This window comes from Prorops nasuta, unplaced genomic scaffold (assembly GCF_024137725.1).
Source record: "Prorops nasuta isolate Cenicafe-Biocafe unplaced genomic scaffold, Cenicafe_Pnas_1.2 PNAS00021, whole genome shotgun sequence".
Taxonomy (NCBI): Eukaryota; Metazoa; Arthropoda; class Insecta; order Hymenoptera; family Bethylidae; genus Prorops; species Prorops nasuta.
The window spans coordinates 2351757-2373778 of NW_027116818.1; the positions used below are offsets into that span (position 1 = coordinate 2351757).

Sequence of the window (22022 nt, forward strand, 5' to 3'; positions counted from 1 at the left end):
TTCAGGTATACGCAGCGTTAAATTTGAAATTGTAAACACGAAATTATGATGCGATATATATATATATATATATATGTGTGTGTGGTTTAAGCGTATAATTAAGTAAAAATGGTAGGTAATTATAATTGCAATTACATTTTGCTAAACACCGTTGTAAAATTTGTTTCCATCTGTATTTATCAGCGGGGGAAACTTCGGGGTATAAATAATATTAATTTCATAGGGATATATGGTTGGTAGTAGAATTTAAGCGCGAAGCAGAGGCCCCTGTGTTTTGGTTTCGGCGTCTATAGATGCCAGCAGTTGTCCGACTAGCGACAGTAATTACTCGCGGCAGATTCGTTAGAAAATGAAATTAATTAATCTCGGTGCTTCAGCGTCAAACCGAGCCATGATGGATGAGCGGAATGCACCCAACAACCAATTCGTCTCTATCTAAAACTGACCAGTCGTGGCCACTGGCTAAACCGGATTACACGTCTCCCCCCCCCCCCCCACCCTTCCACTCCTCTGACCCTCCCCACGTGCCACCATCCCTCCAAACGCACGCTTAAAAACCTTTTACCACTCTGCTCCATCTTGCAAAATTATTACGTCCTTCGAGCGACAAAAACGGGAAAGAAGAAAATCCTGCTTCGATAAACTTTCCAGCGACTAAACTCGAGGAAGAAAAAGAAATAATTGCGATCGTATAAGGGAAAAATGTATAAACTTGATTGAAAAGTCAGCGGAAACACTCTCTCGCGTCATATTTCTCCGAGTGTACCAGAAGAGTCTTTCCTTTTATCGCGGGACCGATGGGAGGGCGGGATGGTCGAGTGGAGAGTTCGTTGGTCGTTGAAGCTGGAAAAAACGGTTGGCAAGGAAAACATTCGGGAAGGATAAAAATTCCTGCAAGATTTTTCTCAAGTATTTTGCATATTCATTGGGCCGGGCCATTTAACTTTCGTAGGAATCCGTTAGAGTCGGGAATTATAAGGATGAGTTCTGGCCGAGTGATGCCGACGACAATGGTTATCTCCCGTACGGCTGGAATTCTGTTTTCCTCCAGGAGTTCCGCAAGAAAAAGGTCGTTTAATTTGCGCGAAAGAAACTCATTGGAGAAAAATGCCAAGTTCGTGTCTAATCTTGCAGGGTGCTCCACAGCCAGCCTGAGGTATCCGGAGATGTTTCCGGAAGGAGCATTATGGGAGAGATTCGGAGTGTGCAAACAAACGGGCTCGGGGTTGCTCCTGCACACACACAGACACACGGGGATGCAGCAAAGATGGCTACCGAGAGCTGCAGCCGGGATATCGAAGCCTTCCGTAAAATCAACCGTAAAATTCGTCAGACTCGCCGCATCCTGCGCCTCCTACGGATTTACCTAGCCACGCTAAGCTTTTTTTACGATCAAACTATCTCGCGCGCACCGCCTACCTAAATCTGCGTCTTTCCTACCGAGTCTGTATTCGTAAAATCTCGTGGAAAATGCAAATGGATGAGGGAATATTGGTCTATTTCGAGGAAACACTTTTTTTCTGTTTCTTTACTCTGTCTGATTACTCGATCGAATTATGGTGGATCTATACAGTGATCCAGAATTACAGGACTATGTCAATATCACCTTGTTCTTCATACCTTTGTATATATAAATGAAACCTTGCGAAAATTGCAATGTACGAGGAAACATTGATCTCTTTGTAAACAAAATATTTTTATTTTCCTTATACGAATATTTGCAAATGATGATCCGCATGCAATATAGAGTGGGTAAACCTATCAAGAGTTGCGGGACCACCTATACCTAACTCCGTATATATTTCCTGATAAGCCTATACAGGTAAAACCTGATGGAAAACGCAAACGGATGAGAGAATATTGGACTCTTCGAAACAAAAAATTCTCGCTTCTCTCTCATCCTCCCTCCAACAAATTTCTACCACCGAATCTACGGTTCTGGAATATACACAGTGTACCAGTTAAAACGAATCGAATCACAAGAATAAAATCCTATCATCGTTTCATAATTATCTCTCTGCAAGATGTATCAATTTCTCATACAAAACTTTAGCAAAATTCATACCAAAAAAACTGTGGAAACAGGTGGTACAGGAAAAATCCACATCTCTACCACACATATATATATATATATATATAGTTAGAAAGATAAAAAAACTTTCATCCATAATTCGGATGACTCTAAGTAACGAGTACTGCGGTATATATCGAGTAAACCATTCCAGAGCAACCGTCTAAATTGATATTAAGAAGAAGAAGAAGAAGATGATGAAGAGGTGGTATGGAGAATAGCGTAAAGTTTAACGCGGACAGAAAGCGATCTCGTCGTATCTTTCTGGTTGGTCGAGTTTGGACGAAGGGGAATCGCCAAGTTGGAGGTCCCTGAAAAAGCGTCTCCAACCTAACGAGAATATAATCGATGATTTACCGCCAACGGACTTAATCACGCGAGGAGATAAAACTCGGTCCCCTATCTCTCGGGGGCCGAATAATCCTTCGGGCCTTTTTCCGCATATCCCGAGACTGTGCATAGCGCCAGGATCATCCAACCCTCGGGAACCGCGTCAACTTGCACTCATTAGCTACGGGAGGATTCTGTTATGTCCTTGCCAAGAAATTTGCAGCAACAGCATCAGAACCGCCATTTGATATCCTCCATTATTCCCCCGTCACTCCGATCTAACGCAATTTCACTCCCTCGATTCCCTTTTTTCTTCAGGGAGGAGAGAAAACGGGTTTCCGCAAGATGATTCTGGGAAACAAGGAGGATGGTGCTTATCGCGCGAATATAAGCTTTTAAAAAATTAAGCGAACCCGTTGGGGTAAAGGTCGTTAACTTCCAAGAGATTTTATTATCTCCTCGTCAAGCAACTCGTGATGGTACCTTGTATATATATATATATATATATATATATGTAGTATATAGTCGCGTGAAACTGGATGCTAGTAGAATCCTGCCGTACTTGTATACGTCATACGGGCCACCCCCTCCCACCCACGCTTATACAGGCTCTACCTTTTCTACTCGAGGCTCATCCACCCTGCACAGAGCCCGTAGCATTTCGGATATACGCCAGCGAATTAATTAAGAGAAATGTTTCTCTCCGTTGTTACAGCTTCCGCTTCGCGTGCAACCCCCTCCACCCTCCCCCCTCCCCTATTCGAAAAACCTACCTCCGCACACGACTCGTTCAAATATCTGGCAGATACGCGATAATTTAACGCGGGAAAATGCCGATATAATATTCCGCGGCACGTTGGTCGCTTCGACTCTGCAAATTTGTCGCACTTATTCCAGGAGTTGATCCCCGATGCACGAGTAAAAACGGGAGGAAGCTCCGACACGTTCGAATGTTGCTTCGTTTGCGTCCAACAGGGGTCATCTTGCACGTGTAAACAATAGGGTTGTTTGTTTATCTCGCTGAGCAATTTTTTGATACAAATATCGTGTGAACAGTCTGTACAATTGTGTCTCTTTCTTGCTTGTTGTGGCATATTTATGTTATATATATCGTATAATGACCTTTGACATATCGTGATATAAAGGTATAAATTTACAATCGTTTGATTTGTACGAAATGCGAAGATTTTGCACGAAGAATAGACTCGTGTACTTACAAGTAGAAAGAGTTTTTAAGATCGAGGAGCTTCGGGAAGGATCGGAATTGTTCGAGCGAGATTAAACTCGACGACAAAGACGAGCAAACTATAAAATTAGAGTTTTAAGCATTTTTTTATGTAATAATCCATGTATAAAAAAAAAACTTTTATTTTTAGCAATAAATATACGTTAGGATGGAATTCCTTAGAAATCAGTGTATCAATACCACTACTCGTATATCCTCAGCTTCGCAACGGGAGGCTCTTTCTTTCCGAGGGTATACATCGCAAGGTTGGGTCATACGAGTTTTCTTCGAAGCACAAAATTTTCTGCCAATTTATGAGAATTCCGAGATTTATAGGAGAAACGCTTTGATACACGTTGAGACGAAGAATTCAGGATTGGATGATTAGAGAATCCCTGGTGGAGAAGGAAGAAGCCATCAGGCTGTAATTGGGTTTTCACGATTAACCATGAAGCTTCGGCCTTTTCCTTCTTGGCAGAATATCAAAGCTGATGTTACTTTTGATAGGCCTAACGAAGTGTCTCCTGATTGCACGGGACTTGGCAGAGGATGTCATTATTCCATAGCGAGCTAAATGTATTTTCCCAATATCTGCCTAGGAGGATGAAGAGGAGGATGAGAGGAAGGAGGAGGAGGAACGGCACGGTAGAGACTATGGGACATTGATTTTTCAGCCTCGAGAAGGGGTAGATTTTTAGCTGGAACGTGACCGTTCCATCGGATGATTCCATTACGCATCTTTTCATCGGGCTCTGCACCAGGAGGCGATAAGATGCGCAGGGGGGAATTGAAAACCAAGCACCCTTCCCCCAGCTCGGTCAAACACTCTCAGAGCCCTAAATACGTGCGAGACACTCGAAAGAAAAGCAAAGCTCAGCGCTTCTCGGACCCATCGCGTTATTCCCTGCGGAAATCTCGAGTATCCTTCGAACCACGCCAAGGCCGCAAAAAGACTGTTGAGTCTTACCAATATCCAAGTCAGCCACTTTGCACGCACACATGTATACATACGAAGCTGCCCCATCTTCTTTCGAGGATCTGTATCTGCATTTTGTGTATTTCTGATCTTTCATCCTAACCACATGGAATAATTCTTCGTCTCCTCATATTGGTAGATTTCTGTAAATTCCGGTGATTAAACGAATCAAATAATCGATATTCCTCTATATAACCCAATTAGCGAGAGTATTTTAGTAATTAACTAATTGGCAATAAAGAGGCGGAAAGATTTCGTTCCAGGGCGTTTTTCACGTTAAATTCCACGGGGAATCTCGCTTCTTTGATTCGGTAATATGAATAAAGGTGCATGGAAAAGTTTTCCAATAAAATAAAGAAGCCGGGCAATTAAATAGGGTTATATGGGAGGGTGGTGAGATTTGCATGAGAATCTTGGCGGAAAAAGTTTGGTGAACGCTCGGTTCTTATGCATTTCCTACTGGCTGTGGCGGTAGTGGTCTATCCATCTTCTTGAATGAGGAAGACGAACTTTATACACCGAGCGAGCCAAGTTTCTCAGCTGGATTAGTCACGAGCCGGATTAAGCTCCGAGCCTATTGTATCGTGGATTTACTAAACTCAGGATGGAGAAGCGAGACACGCTAACAGGCGGCCTATTCCATACTAGCGTTCGCCAGTGTCATTCAAGCCTAACCAACCTGACTATTCTTCAGCCATCCAAAGGAAAACTCCTCAATCCCTGAGACGGATCAAATTTTCAGGGAAAGATCCTATCGTTGCTGTGAATGTGGTAAAAGGAAAAACGAGAAAATTACTTGTTCTTATAAATATATACGAAAACATTGTACGATCTTTGCGGATTAAAAGTATATTTTGTTAATCTACTGGCGTTCGCCAGTGACATTCAAGGTTAACCAACCTGACTCTATTCTTAAAAAGACTTTATTATTTAATATATTAATATACTGTGTTACAGTTCTGGCAAGCTAAGTTTATCTTATTAATCGATGCTAATTACTAAAAAGTTTTTCTTCGTCATCGATTCAAAGCGGTTAATAATAAGAGTAATAACGGTAAGAAAGGTCTGAACGTGACAGTCTCTGGCAGAGCAGGGACCACGAGTACGGTAGAGAGCTTTTAGAAGCCCTTAAACGTTCCGGAGGCTCTCCTAAAAGTGTGATCATTAATAAGACGACTTTCGGATTCGACCTTGGAGCAGAAATTGCTTGGCAAACCTGACGAGATAAATCACAGCTGCGGACCGATGACAAAAGCAGTAGGACCTTTCAATGCGAAATTTCACCATATAAATCCCTTTCGGCCTTCCTTTTTCTGTCATTTAACGACGTCGAACGCGAAATGGGCGGCGATAAACTTGGCAAACGCATAAACAGCCGCGCGCGACGATTCGATCGATTCTCCTCTCGCGTTAAACAACTCTGTTAATTATTGACTCTAACCACTCTCTTCGGGTGTAAAATAAAAACCTGAAAATAGAAAATCATTTGCTTTCTTCCAATAGACAGCACAATGTTCGTAGAATCTGGAAAAAACGTTCGAAAGAACATTTCAACGGTGCATGAAAAATTTCACTTGGATATTTGGTTTCGGTATCGAATTGCCGGCGCGCAAATATTATTTCAACATATATATATATATATATAGATAAGAAAAGCTTTTTCATGGAAGACGGTGGAGGATTGTCCGTGGTAGCAGGTCGTAAAGTTCACCTGCAGGATCCCTCCCCGAAGGCTGCTCTTCGAGTATTCTCCTTGTCATTCGCGGGGATCGTAAAGGAAGCAACTGCGACATAAACAAAGTACGACACGCTTGAAATATCGAAAACAAAGAAAGAACGTCCGCATCGGAGTCTCATGGTCCCTTCCATTAAACGGCCGGCGTGCGATAAACGTCGTTCGATAAGAAAAATCGAGCGAATTCGAGTTGTTTAAGTGTCTCTGACAGTTATTCGAAATGTCGGGAAATAGTGGCCGTGGGAGATGGAATAAAACCGCGGGCGCGAAACGCACACTTGACTCTGGATGATATTTTACTCGAGACCGGCGAGCGAGTTCACGCGTGTTCCTTTATAAAAAATAAAAACTTGCGTTTCGCGCAAGAAAAATATTCAACGGGTGAAACCGCGTTGTAAGCTTCGAGGAGAATTTTTCGCGGTGGATCATCCTGCACCATTCACGGTTGGAATAGAAAGAGGCGAGCGCATACTTGAAATCCCTCAGCCTCTCTCTCTCTCTCTCTCTCTCTCTCTCTCTCTCTCTCTCTCTCTCTCTCTCTCTCTCTCTCTCTCTCTCTCTCTCTCTCTCTCGAGGATTCACCAGTTCTCTCACTCGATTTATGAAGGACTAGCAGTAGCAGCACCAACGCGTGGGCGAACCTCGTACTTTTAATAACACCATTTTTCCCCACCACCATTCCAACCCTCCTCTCGCTGTTTCTCTTCCACGGAGCTTTTTTATTTAATTTTCCATCGGCAGCGGAATTTTTATGAAAGTCACTGCGAGGCCTCGCGAAAGCCAGGAGCTCGATAAATTATTGCGTTAATTATAAAATATCCCAGCTCAGCCATACTGCGCGTAAGTATTATGTGTTCTTTAACCTGCGGCTGGTTTTACCCCTATCGCTCTAATACCCCCCCCCCCCCCCGCTCCTTTCTCTTCTATTTATCGTACGTGAAAAACTCATGGACCTACCTTTGTGTAATCCGTCAATAAACGAGCGACGTTTATCGCCAATTAATTTCGCTTTCTTCGCTCTCGATGTATTCCAACAATCTTCGGTTTAGCGATTTTAAAGTTGCGGTGTATACAGGGTGTACCAAAGAAAATCTATCAGAGGATGGATATTAAATTTTCTTTTCTTCTTGAAACTGTATAAGAAAAATGCTTTTGTGCACTTTAGGTTAAATGGTACACCCTGTATATCGGACCACCCGATCAAACTTGTTCGATATTTAGAGGAGAACTCGAGACTGTCAGCTTGTAAAGATACTCGAGCGTGCATGACTGTAACTATATCGCTGAGATGGTGCATATAGATTTGTTAATAATCGAATCATGGCGAGCGGATGTCGAAAAGGTCATCCGAAGAAAATTCGTGTTTTATCGTTACGAGCATAAACGATCCTGTGCACAAGCTCTTGTGCCATTCACTTTTAGTTAAATGGTACACCCTGTATATCGCACCACTCGATCAATCGTGTTCGATATTTAGAGGAGAACCCGAGGCTGTCAGCTTGTAAAGATACTCGCGCGTGGTCGTAACTATATCGCTGAGATGGTAGAGTTGCTAATAAGCGAATCGTGGCGAGCGAACACTCGCGCCGACTGATTTGCATGGGATCACAGATACAATCGCGTGTTACATACGCCTCCTCGCGGCGTACGATATTCCCATTTCGCCACTTTGACACTTGTGACAGCTTTCTCGATAGGATTTCTATATAGTTTGCAACTTTGCTAACTAGCGAGTACTCTCAAAATAGGCGCTTCGCGCGTTTGCTTTCTTTATATATGTACTATATATATAGAATACCAGTTTCCTCTTCGCTCTTAAAAAAAAAAAAAAAAAAAAAAACATTTGGTTGGAATCAATGTTTATTTACGTAATTACCAAACACGGATACATGCTTGATATCGATAAATATATCGATAGAATGAAAAAAGAAGTTGAATCGAACGAAATTTCATAAATTTCATTGGAGTTTAATATCGAGCAATAGTTTCATTGACACTATTCTAAACAATTTTTTGTTCCCGGTGCATCGCATTAGAAACCACGATAAACACCCGTCGATACTTGCAATTCTCAAAGTAGGTAGCCTCTTTTCGTGGCGAGGAATTGTTCTCGCGTCCTTCGACGAATCAAAAAGAAAAAAAAACGATATTTCAGATTTAGAGGGATTCTCGAGGAGAAACAAAGACAGATGCTCGTAAGACGATCTCTGATTGGACGATCTATTGGCATTTGCCCGCGCGTTCTCAAGATAGGAATCAGCTAGAGCGTATAAAATATTTCGTAGTCTAAAGCGAGCTTCGACAAATGTGACGAGGCCGACAATCGTGCTGCCAGCGAATGGCAATTTACCACACGCCCCCCCCCCCCCTCCCACCACCCTCCACTCAATATACAATGCAGGTTATAGTATATACATCCAGCGAACTAAGCCCTGACGACTTTACGAGTAATTTCTTCTCACGAGCCACTGAACGTAATTCTAGCAACCTTTACAGCAATCATTAATTCATTGCGATATGGGAGAAGTTTAGGGTTCCTTCGCTAAAAGCCTGCGCCTTGCGTCGATTACACTAGGCCTTGCGTTGTAAATTTTCCAAGTTTGCGGCTACGTGGCTTTAGTCGTTCGATAAATAATTCGCAATTTTCCACGCGACGTTGTTCCAATGATCGCTGAGGAGAGACGATAGACTTTTGCACGAATTCGAGTTGCAGTTTTGTTTCCTTTTTTTTTTTGCTCTGTATCGTGGGTTTTTTGCTAGGGATGACGAAAGGGCGAGGAGGGGGAGGGGGGGGGAGCTAGCAATTTTCAATTAACCCAGCTTAAGCAGCTTCGCGAAACCATCGCACCAGTCGGACACCTGGGTCTCGCCTGGAAGCCCGTTGCTTCCACTCTGTTGCATTGGGAGCAATCGTTATGAATAATTTTCCAAGCAGGAAAAACTATGGTTCGCTCTTATTTCATAGAAATCAGCAATTTTTTCTCGTGTATAGCGTTCATCTTGCCGTAGGTTATTGCGTTTCGTTATTAGGTAATTAGGAAAGTATGTCCTTGTCGAAGGATCCGTCGTTCGGAGCAGATCCGACGCAGTCTTCGAGTACTCGACCCACTTTACGGTCACGTGCAACTTTGTTTCCAACTATCCGTATAAAAATTTCTTAATTTTCGCGAGAGGCGGAAAGTCAAACGGAGAGATAATAATAGAAATGTAGGATTTTATAGATAAGTCGAGTATAATTTCCGGTTCGACCTAAGATGTCTGCTAAATAAACCAGTTGGGATATAAGAGAATTGTATTTCGCCTTGTCACGCGTGTCATTCTGGGAAATAAGCAAGCGATAGGAATCTGATTTGAGAGAATTCTTGAAAATTCACGGGGAAACCAAGACGAATGTCTATGTACAGGGTGTTTCGGTCATTTTTACTGATAAGGCGTGAACCTGAAAAATCACTCGTGATTGTAACTGAAAAAAATATAACTTTTAGCAATGAAATATTTTAGAATTCAAATACAGAAGCTTCTTTCAGAAATGAATTGATCCTAAGTCGAGCTAAACGGGACACCCTGTATACACGATTAAATCAAAACGAACAAGTTTATTCCCAAAGATGAACGATCTCGTCTCCGATGATAAGTTCCAACTGGAGTCAAATAGGACACCCTGTACATTCGAGTAAATCAAGACGAACAAGTTTATTCCCAGGCCACGTAGACATCGGACGATACGTTAGGTTCCGGCAGTTCTCCAAGTGGCAAATGAATAAGAAAAAGTCATTGGAGGGGGAGCGTCTCGTCGACTAAATTTTCATCTGGATCATTCATTGTTGATAAGGCTGAGAGGCCGAGCGATTATGATTCAGCGCGCGACGCCGAGTAAAGATAAATATCTCTTGGCGCGGAAAGGCTGTCTGTCTGTCTGCCGCTGGAATTCAGTAAGATACGCTAAGGAAAAGTGAGATAACGCCTGAGAGGCATTGAGTTTTCACGCGCAGACCTCGTAACTCATGCTTTCCCTGCGATCCTTGGATCCGGATCGAACCTCGTAGATCCTTTTCACCCCCACCTCGCGATTACCACCCAGCCATTTCCTACTTCCTATATGCTGCTCCTATATATAGTCTCTTTCGAGCGCGCGCGCGCGCGCACACACACACACACACACACACGTCATCCGAAATACGAGGAAAATCCAGCCGAAAAATATATACAACGCTGGTTCGCTTTTCACAATAATCATCGCTCGGCGAAGAAAATGAAAATTGCAAAGAAAGCGAGACACTGTTGCTCCGAAGGATTCATTCGACCCACACTCTCTCGCTCTGCGTCCGGCCTCGACTTTAATATCGAGAGAAAAGTTTTCTTTTGCAAAATCCAATTATAAGCCGGAATTAATTGAATTTCGTAGCTATATATATAGTTTTATTTTCTTTGAATTATATAAGTTATGGAAGAAGGATGGTGGATTTAGCTTCCTGTGGACGAGGGGAGGGGGGAGGGATAAAGGTTGTAGAATGAAACTGATCCCATGATTAAGAATGCCTGCGTGATATGTGGTGGTGGTGGTGGTGGTGTTGATGATGGTGCAGGCTATGGCGAAAGAGTCGTAGAAGAAAATTAATCTCGTTCGGAGGGGAGACGGTAACGTCGCCTCGGCTCAATTACGAGGGAACCTGATCGAACGCTGCTTGTCACGAGTGAAGCCACCTGCAAATTGTTTCCACCGGATTGGATCTCCTTCTTTTTTCTCTCGCCCATCGAGATTTCCGTCCGCACACACAGACGAGAACCTTGCCTAATGTACCTACTCTTGCCACACACTGTTCGGTATATACAGGGTGGGTCGCTCGATTCGACCCTCGAAGAAACGCGAGAGGTCATTGACCTTTGCCAATAACGAAAGTACCAATCTTTAACGCGTCGAATAATGCGAGATCTGAACTGAAAGAATTTTCTGAAAAATCTATTATAAAAAAATGTACATCTTTATTCACGAGGATTAAGAAATTGTCGTGTCCATGTTTCGATATAAATTAAGCCAAACACACTGTATTACATTCCATATCGCATAGTTTCAATATGTTCCAACGAGGAAAATATCGGGATATAATCGTATAGGTTGGCGTTTTCACGTGATCTGGGTTGAAACGTCGATGGGTGTGGCCTTAAAAACGCTTTTAGCAGAACGCATTTAGAGCTCGAAAAGCTTCTTACGAGGAGCCGGTCTGACTAGGTTAATGTTCGCTCGCTGAAAGAGATGGAAGGGAAGAAGGGTAGTTAGTCCAGACAGTACTTCTTGTGGCAAACTGCTGCACGGAACTGTAGCTTCATTGTCTGCGGCGGCTCGAATATCCATTGTTTTGTGGTAGCACGAAGCCTCGACTGGCCCTCCTCTCGTGACACTAACTTCAATTCAGATATCCGTTGCTATACTGCTCCTGTAAAAGCCCGAAACTCGCCAAATACGTATTATATCCTGCTCCCTCCGTTCCTCGCCTTACAACCGAACCGTAACTATTCTCCGGTCGTTCGCCGTATCATGATCAGACGTTTTCTAATTGATTTGCCTTGTTATACCCCGAAACTTCTCTCGATGGGATATTTTCCGTGGAAACTGAAAGTTGATGAGTTTTTTTTTTTAGCAGAAACTGTTAGAATTTTTATAGTTTTTGGAGATTCAGCAGAAGACTCGTGAAAACTGGATTCGTATGTACAGAGTGTTTTAAAAATTGTGGGGAAAGTGGACATTTTCGGTAAATGGGATGATTCTGGGATGGGGAGTCTGGTTCGTGGATATTTTTATTATTTACAGAGTTAAGTAGTAATATTTAGGTGAAGATTGCATAGATTGTTGCAAAATTTGGTGAACTTTGATAATATTAACGCGTCAACCACTTTCGAGTGACAGCAAAAATTTTCAGCAACCCACGTCACTCGTATTTGGGTGACGCTTATTTTACTACTTACGGAGGATATTCGTAGAAATAACAGAAAATATCTCACAGGTTGTTGTAAAATTATTTATTCTGTGGAGAAAAAAAATTGAAGAAATGGGTTTTTAAAAAAATTATTTTTAGGAGGAAAAGCTTTAAAGCATCCCATGCAAATACCATTCGCTACTCGACAATGATTCAAACTGTTTGTGTACAATGGCGAGATGACAAATGAGGACCTCAAAAATGCAACGATAGGAGCAAATAAACAGACATAAAACCATAAAAACAAATGAAGCGGAAGATTAATTTTGCGACCACCAACGATTAGCATTACAAAAATATCAGTAGGGATATGCGAAGCATAGTACGCTTGATAGAACAGCGTGTGTGTGTGTGTGTGCATGGCTTGACGTAAATTTCGTAATAAACACGCGTGGTAGTCTATGTGTTAACAAGATTTATATAATTTTTTTGTGAAAGTTATAATAAAGATAAAAATCTGTAATACCTTTTTTTCTCACCGTCAATATTCCTCAAGTTACATAAAAATCCTTTTACGTGTAAATTGGTTAAGTCGATAGTTAGCAAATATTATTACGTAACGTTAAAAATTAGCAATATTAAAAATAGTGCAGAATAATTTTCAATGCATAATTAATAGGTGATAAAAAATGCATTAGTCCTTTATTAACTATTACCTTATCCATAAAATAATACACACTCTACACTACTTTTAACATTATTCATATTTAACCAGTAGTATAAAATTAAATAAAGCAGACTCTTGGCCCACATATAGAATTATAAATATAATTCGATAAATATTAATAATATTCAAAAAGTGTAGAAAAACTTTCGTCCAAGAATTGGTCCCTTTATCTAAAATTCTCAGCTTCGGCAGGATTTTTGAGATATCCTCTTTTACTATAACAGTATCGTTGGCTCGAAGATCGGTTTATTATCATGGACAGCGATGAGAGTTTACGTTCGTCGCGTAGGAGCGATTAGTCGAGCGAGGCAGGCTTTCCCGACGACTTTTCGTCGCCGTTGCAAGAAGAAAGGTCGCATAGACGAGGCTAACTAAAGAGCTGTCGTTAAAACCACCGGTTGCCCACAGGATCGAGCAGCCACGCGTTTCCTAGCGTCCTACGCCGATCTGCGGATCCTTTTTCAACGTTTCTCGCGTAAATCGCCCTAATGGCCATCCCGGCTGGAAAGCTTTATCTAAATGGCCCAGCATTTACCGCAAGCCGAAACCTACCGCAACCGAGATCACTCCATTGCTTAAATTTTAATACTCCTCGGGAAAATACTCGAGTATTTTGTTCGCACGAGGGATAAATTCTACTTGCTAAATGCGTACGTATAGGGTCCTTCGATAGGTCAATGCTCCTTCGGCGACACATCATGGGATTCCCCAGAGTTTTGTCCCTTCGAGGAGGACCAAGAAACTCTGGAACGCTTTTCAACCTTTGTCAAATCAAAGTCTTGCGATCAAACAAATTTTTCATCTTCGCCAGCCACTCGATTAAACCAAAGAGAAATTTCCAGAAAATTGTCCAAGGTACAAGGTCTCCCTAAGAGTGCGATACTTGCTGCAAAAACCTAAATCTCAAAACCTTAAGAAAATTACCACGAGCAAAAACCTACCACTCCAACCCTCGAAAGTCTCGACGCTCTTAAAGAAAAATCAGTGCACGAAGCATTTTGTCCGTAAACGTAAGAAACGGTAGAGTTAGCAGATGCGTATATACACGCGCGGGAGGAATTCAATGGGTCGTGTTCCATGAGGGACATTTTCATGGGATTCCGCAGGGATGAGTTTTATCGCTGTAGCCGCAGTGGTAGCCTGTTGCAAAAACAACACAAGTATGTTCCTATATCTGAAAACTTTAGCAATAGTCCTCCTCTCTCCGGACTAACGGCAAAATCCGCCTGCGGCCTCTGTACGCTGCGTTCCGGAATATGTCCCTGTTGTTTCCCGTTCTCGCATAAAACTGCCGTAATTCAAGCCCGCTTTTTGTTCCGAATCCATTAAAAATACGTACATTTATCGTGCAGACTCGCGAGACAATTAATAATCCAATTTCGAGTACATGGGTATTGCTCCTCCGGTACCGTGCAATTTCAATCGTCGTCATCCCGCAGACAATGTGCCGTCCATTAGGCGAGCCGCGCCTTTAAAAGAGAATCCTTGTATTATCGAAGACGAATAACTTGATGCTTCCGGCCATTTCCGCGTAATTCTTTTAATTGGACAGTCATTTCCAGCGGGAAAATCGCCTTTCGAGGGGAAAATCTGGCGCGATATCGCGCCAAGGGTGAAGAGCGAGTGTGAAAAATGTTTTCCGGTGATGCGGAATAACGGAAGGAAAACGCAAGAGCGTTGCTTCGCCGAGAATAAACTGACGCGTGGCTCCAAGTAATGCTTCAGCCGCCACGATAGTATTGATTACACGCGGTACCCGGAGCGTTACAGTTGCGAACCATGGAACGATTTGCCCCTCTTCCGTCTAACCCGTTTGAAAATCCTTCGGAAAATTCCACCAACCTTCCGACCGGTGTATTCGCGCCAGGATGATTTCACCGGTGATTTTCAGCATATAGATTAAGAGCTGTCAATTATATCATTTATCATTCGAGGTTTTGCTGGACAACCTTGGAACGTTTTGCGCATGTTCCACAACTCGCTTGAAAATCGTTGGAAAATTTCTATAGTTTTCGAGATCCTATATATTCACCTTGATTTCCAAGATGATTTTCAGCAAGTATTTAGAGAGATTTCATGGATTACTTTTATCATTCCAAGTTTCAATTGTTTATCGTGCAACGATTTTCTCCTACACCGCATAAAACTCGCTCGAAACTCGTTCGGAAGATTTTTAAAACACTCGAGATGCCATATTCAGGCCGATTGAAAATGATGTTCGTTAAACTGATTAAGAGTCATCTTCGATAATCTTCACCATACGATTCTTCATTCTAGCACGAGGAGGAGGATCAGCTCGAGCTACCAGTTACCAGAGGGAGAGCAAATAATTTGGCAGTAAAGCTCGCGTAGGAAATACATCAGTATGATGAACGAGGAGAGTGAGAGTTTCGGCTTAGGGACGTTCTGTAATTTGACACGAGGCAGTCGTCTTCCGTCTGGACTGGCTTAATTACATTCCACGATCCTCATCGCTTATTGTATTCGCCGTACAACTTACTATATCTTTCCTCATGAAAACCAGTTATTTATCGATAAAGCGGATTGCGAAAATTTGCAAAAGACCATCGTGTACTCGCGAATGGATCTTTGCGGAGGTTGCTAAAAGTGTTTAGAGCGAGCGCTGAGAAATCAGTCAGGTGTGTGTGTGTGGAGAAAAGCTTTCACCGTGCAAGGTGCGATTGAGATGTCTAGAGCGAAAAGAGAAGGGAGGAGGGGGGGGGGGGGGGGATAGCAAACTTCAGACAGAATTCGACACAGAAAATTATTAATCGATAACGAATATTGCGAATAGACACAATGCACTCACAAATGTACGATTGCAGTAATTGCTGAAAGTATTTTCAGCGAGTGTTGAGAAATCATTGTGGTACACGAAGAACCAACGAAGAACTCATCGCGCAAGAAGCAATAGAGACGCGTCAATCAGAAAGAGAAAGAGAGAATAGCAAACTTCGGACAGCATTCGACACAGAAAATTCTTATTAATCGATGACGCAGGTTGGGAAAATTTTGCAAAGGGCCACGATGTATTCGCGGATGGATCACTGCAGGGCTTGCTAAGAGTGTTTTGAGCGAGCGCTGAGAAATCAGTCAGCTGTACGGAGAAAGGCTTTCACCGTGCAAGGTGCAAGAGAGAGAGATGTGTGAAATGGAAGAAGGGGGGGGGGGGTGGAGGAAAGGTGTAAACGTCAGATAGAAAAGTGATCGAGCGACCGATGGGACGATCTAATTTTATCCGTGTCACGGAGGAGCTGGGTCGAATGAACGGGGTTGGCATAGCGCACGTCAAAAGGGAGACAAACTTGTACACAAACGCGCGAGGCATTACGGAAAAAGGTGCTCATCCAGGCTTGCTTCGTCGATCGAACCTTTGATCGTTCGAGCGCCGATTCTTTGCCGCCCGGGGAACGAGATAAACAAAACAAAGCCCAAGGTAGCAAACGTACACTTCGATACTCGTCAGGCCTGTCATATATGTATAGAGATGAGAGGGGATTTTCATCTCTGTTTCTCTATTTTTTTTACTCGAGCTTGGTGTCGATCAAAAAACACCTAGCGATGCAAGGGTTTATTCTCTTACGTCACAAATTTCTTATACATCATTGGAAATGTTATTGTATATATACACTTTGACCTATATAAGGGGAGCTTCTTAACTTGCAACGTCGCAAAATGTGTTTAAATGTACTTGGGACCAAAATACTTTGGATGAAAGTTGATTGCGAAGGACGAGATTTTATTGGTTTGACCTTGAAAGGTCATTTAAAGGTCACACGCAGGTAATCCTGAGCTTTTTAGATGGTACTGTCTACCTCTTATTGCATTTTTTCTGACCTCGGGAACTTTCCAAAATTCTCTTCTCGTTTTTCCTTCCCATCCAGTCGTTCACGAGATATTTCAATTCGAAAGTTTACGTCGGTGAGCGACTATGCGAGTATGCAGGCAGCACAGTCACGCACACTGCTTCAACCAAACTCACAACTATGTGGAATTTCAAATTGAAATGTGTCGTAAAGTACTGAACGAAATGAATTAAAAATGACAACAATGTTTTGGGAAGCTCTGGAGTCTGGTAAAAAAATATGTAATGATATATAGGGTGTTTCATTTACAAATACAAGGTCACTATCGTGTAATGGTAAAACAATCTTCAAGGTCAATTCAATGTCACCATCTTATAAACAGCTTTTGTTTGACACAAGTTTTGCAAGTCAAAATAAATTATAATTATGAAAATGACGCATTTGAAAAAATACCTTTGCTGGACCAAATCTTAGAACTTCATTAAGATACTCCAACAGTTTTTATATACATATATACGTGCACGTATTTAACCTTTTCCGGAAATAGCGTTAGAACATTACACGTCGCTACTTCTGGCCCATTCAACTTCCGCTTTTCTAGGATCTATTTCTCCTTGGTGATCGGCAAAAAGCCACCGTCAGTTTTGGTAAACGATACGTCAGCATGGATGTTGCTCTAAATTGCCCCCCCCCCCCCTCCTCCTAGAATCTTTTTCCCTCAACTTCCTCGAAAGCAAAAAGTCGCGAGACGGATGAATTCCCATGACTTGGCGCCTTTTTTGCCGGTATCCCTCGATTAAAGACCAGAAATGGGACGTACCCGAGATTGGAACAGCTAATTTTATCCACACTGCTTTAATTTACCGAGACAATTTTCCCGCACTAGTCTTTCGATTGAATTTTCGTCGGAAAAAGTGTCGTTAAGCTTGCCACGAAGAAGCTCAATGGTTCCTCCTCTGCTTCTCCTCATTTATCTTCATCGTTTCCACACCTATCTTCAGGAATTACAACAAAATTTCGGATTCTCCTTCAGAGTTGCCTATCGATAATTAGATGCAATTTGCATAAATCTCCAGTGGTATTATCGAGAGACACTCATCAACCGGGTGTTTCGCTTAATTCGCATCAAAACGTTGTCGTACAAATTAATTAATATTCGCAAGTGAAAAATATCGCTATTTGGCATAAATCCTTTTAGAATCTAGATAGAAATTAATTTCTAAAATGTTCTACGAAAGAATTGGTTATTTTTTAAAACTACGAAGGCGAATGAATTTTTACGTACCCTTTTCGAGGTAAATCAAGCGAGACATACTGTATATAGCCATTATAACGAAGCTTGTAATAATTATTATCGAACTAGCCACAACTGCGTTTAATGTTATACCCGAACATCGGCATAGTTGGCTCTGCGGTTAGAATACCCAATACCTGTTTCAGCAGTCTATATCAGCCCGTTTGGGTCTAACGTTTAGAGAATTAGGAAGGTGGGGAGATTCATTATCCAGCCTCATGAACCGATCATCCAGACATTTTCAGCTGGATTTTGAGTCAAGCTTTATAATCGCCCACAACATTTTTTACATTTTCTAACAGATACATATATATAACAACTAAATCAAACGACACTCTTAGAAAAGAGATAGAGTGTTTCCGTGCTACAACGCGATCAAAATATTCTTATTTTAACAATTGGGAGTTGGCATTTGCGAGAATCACGCTACGCATACCTAACGTGCAATTAGCTCGCGTGTAATTTCACTTGCGTATCATGTTCTGCATAAAGAGACCACACAGTGCTTGGTATAATGATAAAAAAAGGAAATGAGGATAGAGAGAGAGAGAGAGAGAGAGAGAGAGAGTGAGGGTGGGGAGAGGGGGGGGGGGCCGAAAAGAGTGGGAAGTCGTCAGAAAGAAAAGGCTGTAATTAGAGTTGGCTTGCGTCAGGTTGCGACACAGATGCGTCCTTTCAGTGTTATGCATTCCATATTGCGTCTAGAATTTCTGCGGCGGCATTTAAAATCACTTTTAAGGCTGTAGCAGCGCGCGAAACGGCGGTTGTTCCGTGATTCTCGTCAAGGAATAAACTGCACAATACTCCCCCTTCTATTTCCAAAAAAGCTCACTTGTAACGTGATAATGCTTGCAAACCTTACGCTGCCATCAGAATTTCAGTGCAATGGGACATAACCGATTACCAAAATATTATTTTTAATAATAATAACAACACATAAAGCAACGATTAAATTACTACTTTTGCACAGCTCATTTTTACTATGCACTTAATGCCATACTACTGGGATTTTTTTATATTAAAATATCCTGTCTATTGTATTCTAATCCTTTATGGGTACGTGGAGCTTTCAGGTCACGTGACAATATATCGATGTTTCTTCAAACGAAAAGTGTCTTTTCAATCGGACTTATCTTAACTATATTTTTTTTAAGTGTACTGAGAACATTACAAACGAAGATATATGAATGTGAAACATTTTTAAAGTACCTTTCTATCTTAAATTTTAAAGCTCGTGTCATCGTATATTAGAATAAGCTCCTTTGAATGAAAGTTTTTAATAGTTGTGTGGGGCGACGTGGATTTGCTAGGATATAATCAGATTCTATCGGAAAGACATTTTAGTTTTTCATTTCTCATAAGTTTTTTTTTAACTAAAATGTAATAAAAAATTATTGAAGACGATTGATTATAGTTTAATAGTGTTAATAAAAATTAATTTGTTTAAAATGTGAAATTAGTCTGTTTGAAAAGACACTTTTTATAAACTTTAATGCACATTTCTTATAATTATATCAATGTAACATTCAATATTTAAAAAGTTGATTTATTTGTTATTTCTAGAAATTTTGCAATAGTCGTACAAAATGACAGAATGCAGTATTGACTGTAAACACAGATTTGAGAAAATCAAATGTTAAAAAACGTCGCGCAAAAAGTACGTAAATAATCGCACTTGATTGCAGCGAAAAAAAACAAAAGCAAAACACGAGCATTGTCGTGTTGAATAGTTCCAATAAATTTATTTACGTAAAATAAAGACCAGGATTTTAAATGTACAGGGTTAATTTTATTTTGGATAAAATTATAGATCGTATTAAAATTAATAATGTTATTATTTGTCGTCTAGAACAATGATAAAATTAAAAGATTATAAGAAATATGCATATTCCAGTCATCTATCTACTGATATTTTCGGATATTCGTTAGAATTATTGCTTCGTTTAATTTCTCATAATTTTTGGAATATTAATTGCTATTTCCATCGACGCCATTATTTTATAATAATATTTGTAGTAACGAAAACTAAAAACACAATCTTTTTCAGAAATCAATATAAGGAAATTCTTCGTAGTAAAACAGAATAATATAAATGCCAATGAGAAAAAAAAAACAAAACATTTGTAAGAGATGTTTGACTCCTGGCACCCCTAACCAGACACGAGAAGGAACAAAGTTGGGAAAACGAAAGTTAAAATACCATCTATCCCTAGATATGATGTTTGAGAACTGAATTTTTAATAAACGACATCGGCTGTGCGTCTGTGGTATTGTATCAAATGGCAAAATGTAAATTCAACGAATCTCGCACCAATTTGGGCCTCTTGTAACTACTTTAAAATTGCAAAATATGCAGAGGGGAGCATGGATCTTCTTCAGCGATTGTCATAGAGCAAAAGGACTTCGTCTGGCGTTTCCACGCAATTCAAACGCCGTTAAATGAAAACAACTCTGCACCACTTTCCAAGTGCCTGCCGATGCACATTATTCCATGCTATATCATTGTTTACCCGCAGTTGCTCGCTTAATACCACCCGGCTGTTGCTACGGAAACTTCCGTATTATACTCTCCCCATCTTTGTTTTCCTCTCCAATAACAATTATTACAATATTGTCGCAATAGATCGTACCTAGAAAAAAAATTCTACTTACATCCACATGGACTTTTGACAACAGCTGTGCGAGTCACGTAAACAAGAGCGTCTCGTGGTCATAAAAGCCAAGCAATCAATAAAAATGATCAGATTTTGTCAATTTGTTGCAACACGATGTCCACCACAACCTAAAAAGAATCAGAACGAATCCCTTGAGTAATTCTTAAGGTTAGCTGTTCTTATCTGTATTTTCTGCACTTTCTATACGATGCTAAATAGTGCCGTATTAGCAGAGTAACTTTGACATGAAAAATCTCATGCTTGGATCGATGATTTAAGATCAACTTATCCATATAAACAACAGGTCATACATCACATCAGTTATATTGAAGGTCTGGTATGCATAATACGACTTAGCCTTCCTTTGAAGTTTGGTATACGCATGTAGTGTAGAGTGAATTATAATAACAGACGAATATTATGTTTCACTTGTCCAATAATTCCAGGAAAAGCGTTACCACGTTCCGTGTATGCCGGCCTCAGGTAAACAAATCAGTTCTAATCCGAACAAACGCATTAATGGCGGACTAAAAAATGGCAAAGTCCACTGAAATTATGAGATTCGACATTAAGAGTTATAAAATATTGTTTCAAAGTGACTGGATAATAGAATCATACAGAATTACAAAAAAATAACGTAGATTGAAGATATAACAGAATCGGTCAACGGCATGCCGGTTAAAACTTGCAAGAATGTGCGAGAAGTTATTGACTATTATTGATCGGATTCGCTTACCTTTGCAGAATGACAGCAATGTAAATGAAGAGATGATTGTCTTTGAGTATTGAGTAGTAAAATTTATCACTTTAACCACTTATGCACTAAAGAAAAAAGTAAGGGAAACCGGCCAGCCGGCTGTGTATCCACTGCTAAGCACGCTTACATTCGCGCCATTTCGCGCATGACTGTCTGCCGACCGACAATCCCGCCCAAAAAAAAGTTCATGGTGCTGCCATCTCTCGACTAAAGTTCCGATTACTTATACATTTTCCAATCACAATCAATTGAAATTAAAAATATATTATTTACCCATAACGTGCTTAAATTAACTATTGTAGAATTCATTAATTATTTAGCTTTTCATTTTTCCTTCATAATGTAATATGTATGGGAAATCTATATAGACGTGACACATATCAAAATAGAGAAAAGTTTAGTACCATGACAAATTCCATCATTACAACAATCATAAGCTCTCTATTGCTGTTTTGCCCAATACAATGTACAACCTTTAATACAACACATACAAAATGTATTCCATTTAATATTTTCAATTTGTTGCAAATAT

The 22022-nt window shown here is 40.8% G+C and overlaps 1 protein-coding gene across 4 annotated transcripts in view; it reads right to left on the reverse strand.

Annotated features, from left to right (window-relative positions):
- The window catches only part of msi (musashi), a 138051-nt gene extending 116433 nt beyond the window's left edge, over positions 1-21618 (reverse strand). For 3 of the 4 annotated variants that reach the window (XR_010823865.1, XR_010823866.1, XM_066739762.1), the window contains exons 1-2: positions 21470-21618; positions 20732-20861 (exon numbers count right to left, since the gene is read on the reverse strand). Coding sequence is in view for 1 of the 4 variants with exons in the window: in XM_066739762.1 (XP_066595859.1) it covers positions 20732-20793 (62 nt within the window). In the remaining 3 variants the exon portion in view is untranslated. Of the gene's footprint in view, positions 1-20731; positions 20862-21469 lie in introns of those variants that run through there. The other variant, XM_066739764.1, reaches the window with a different exon arrangement.
- Between the last annotated feature and the right edge of the window lie 404 nt (positions 21619-22022).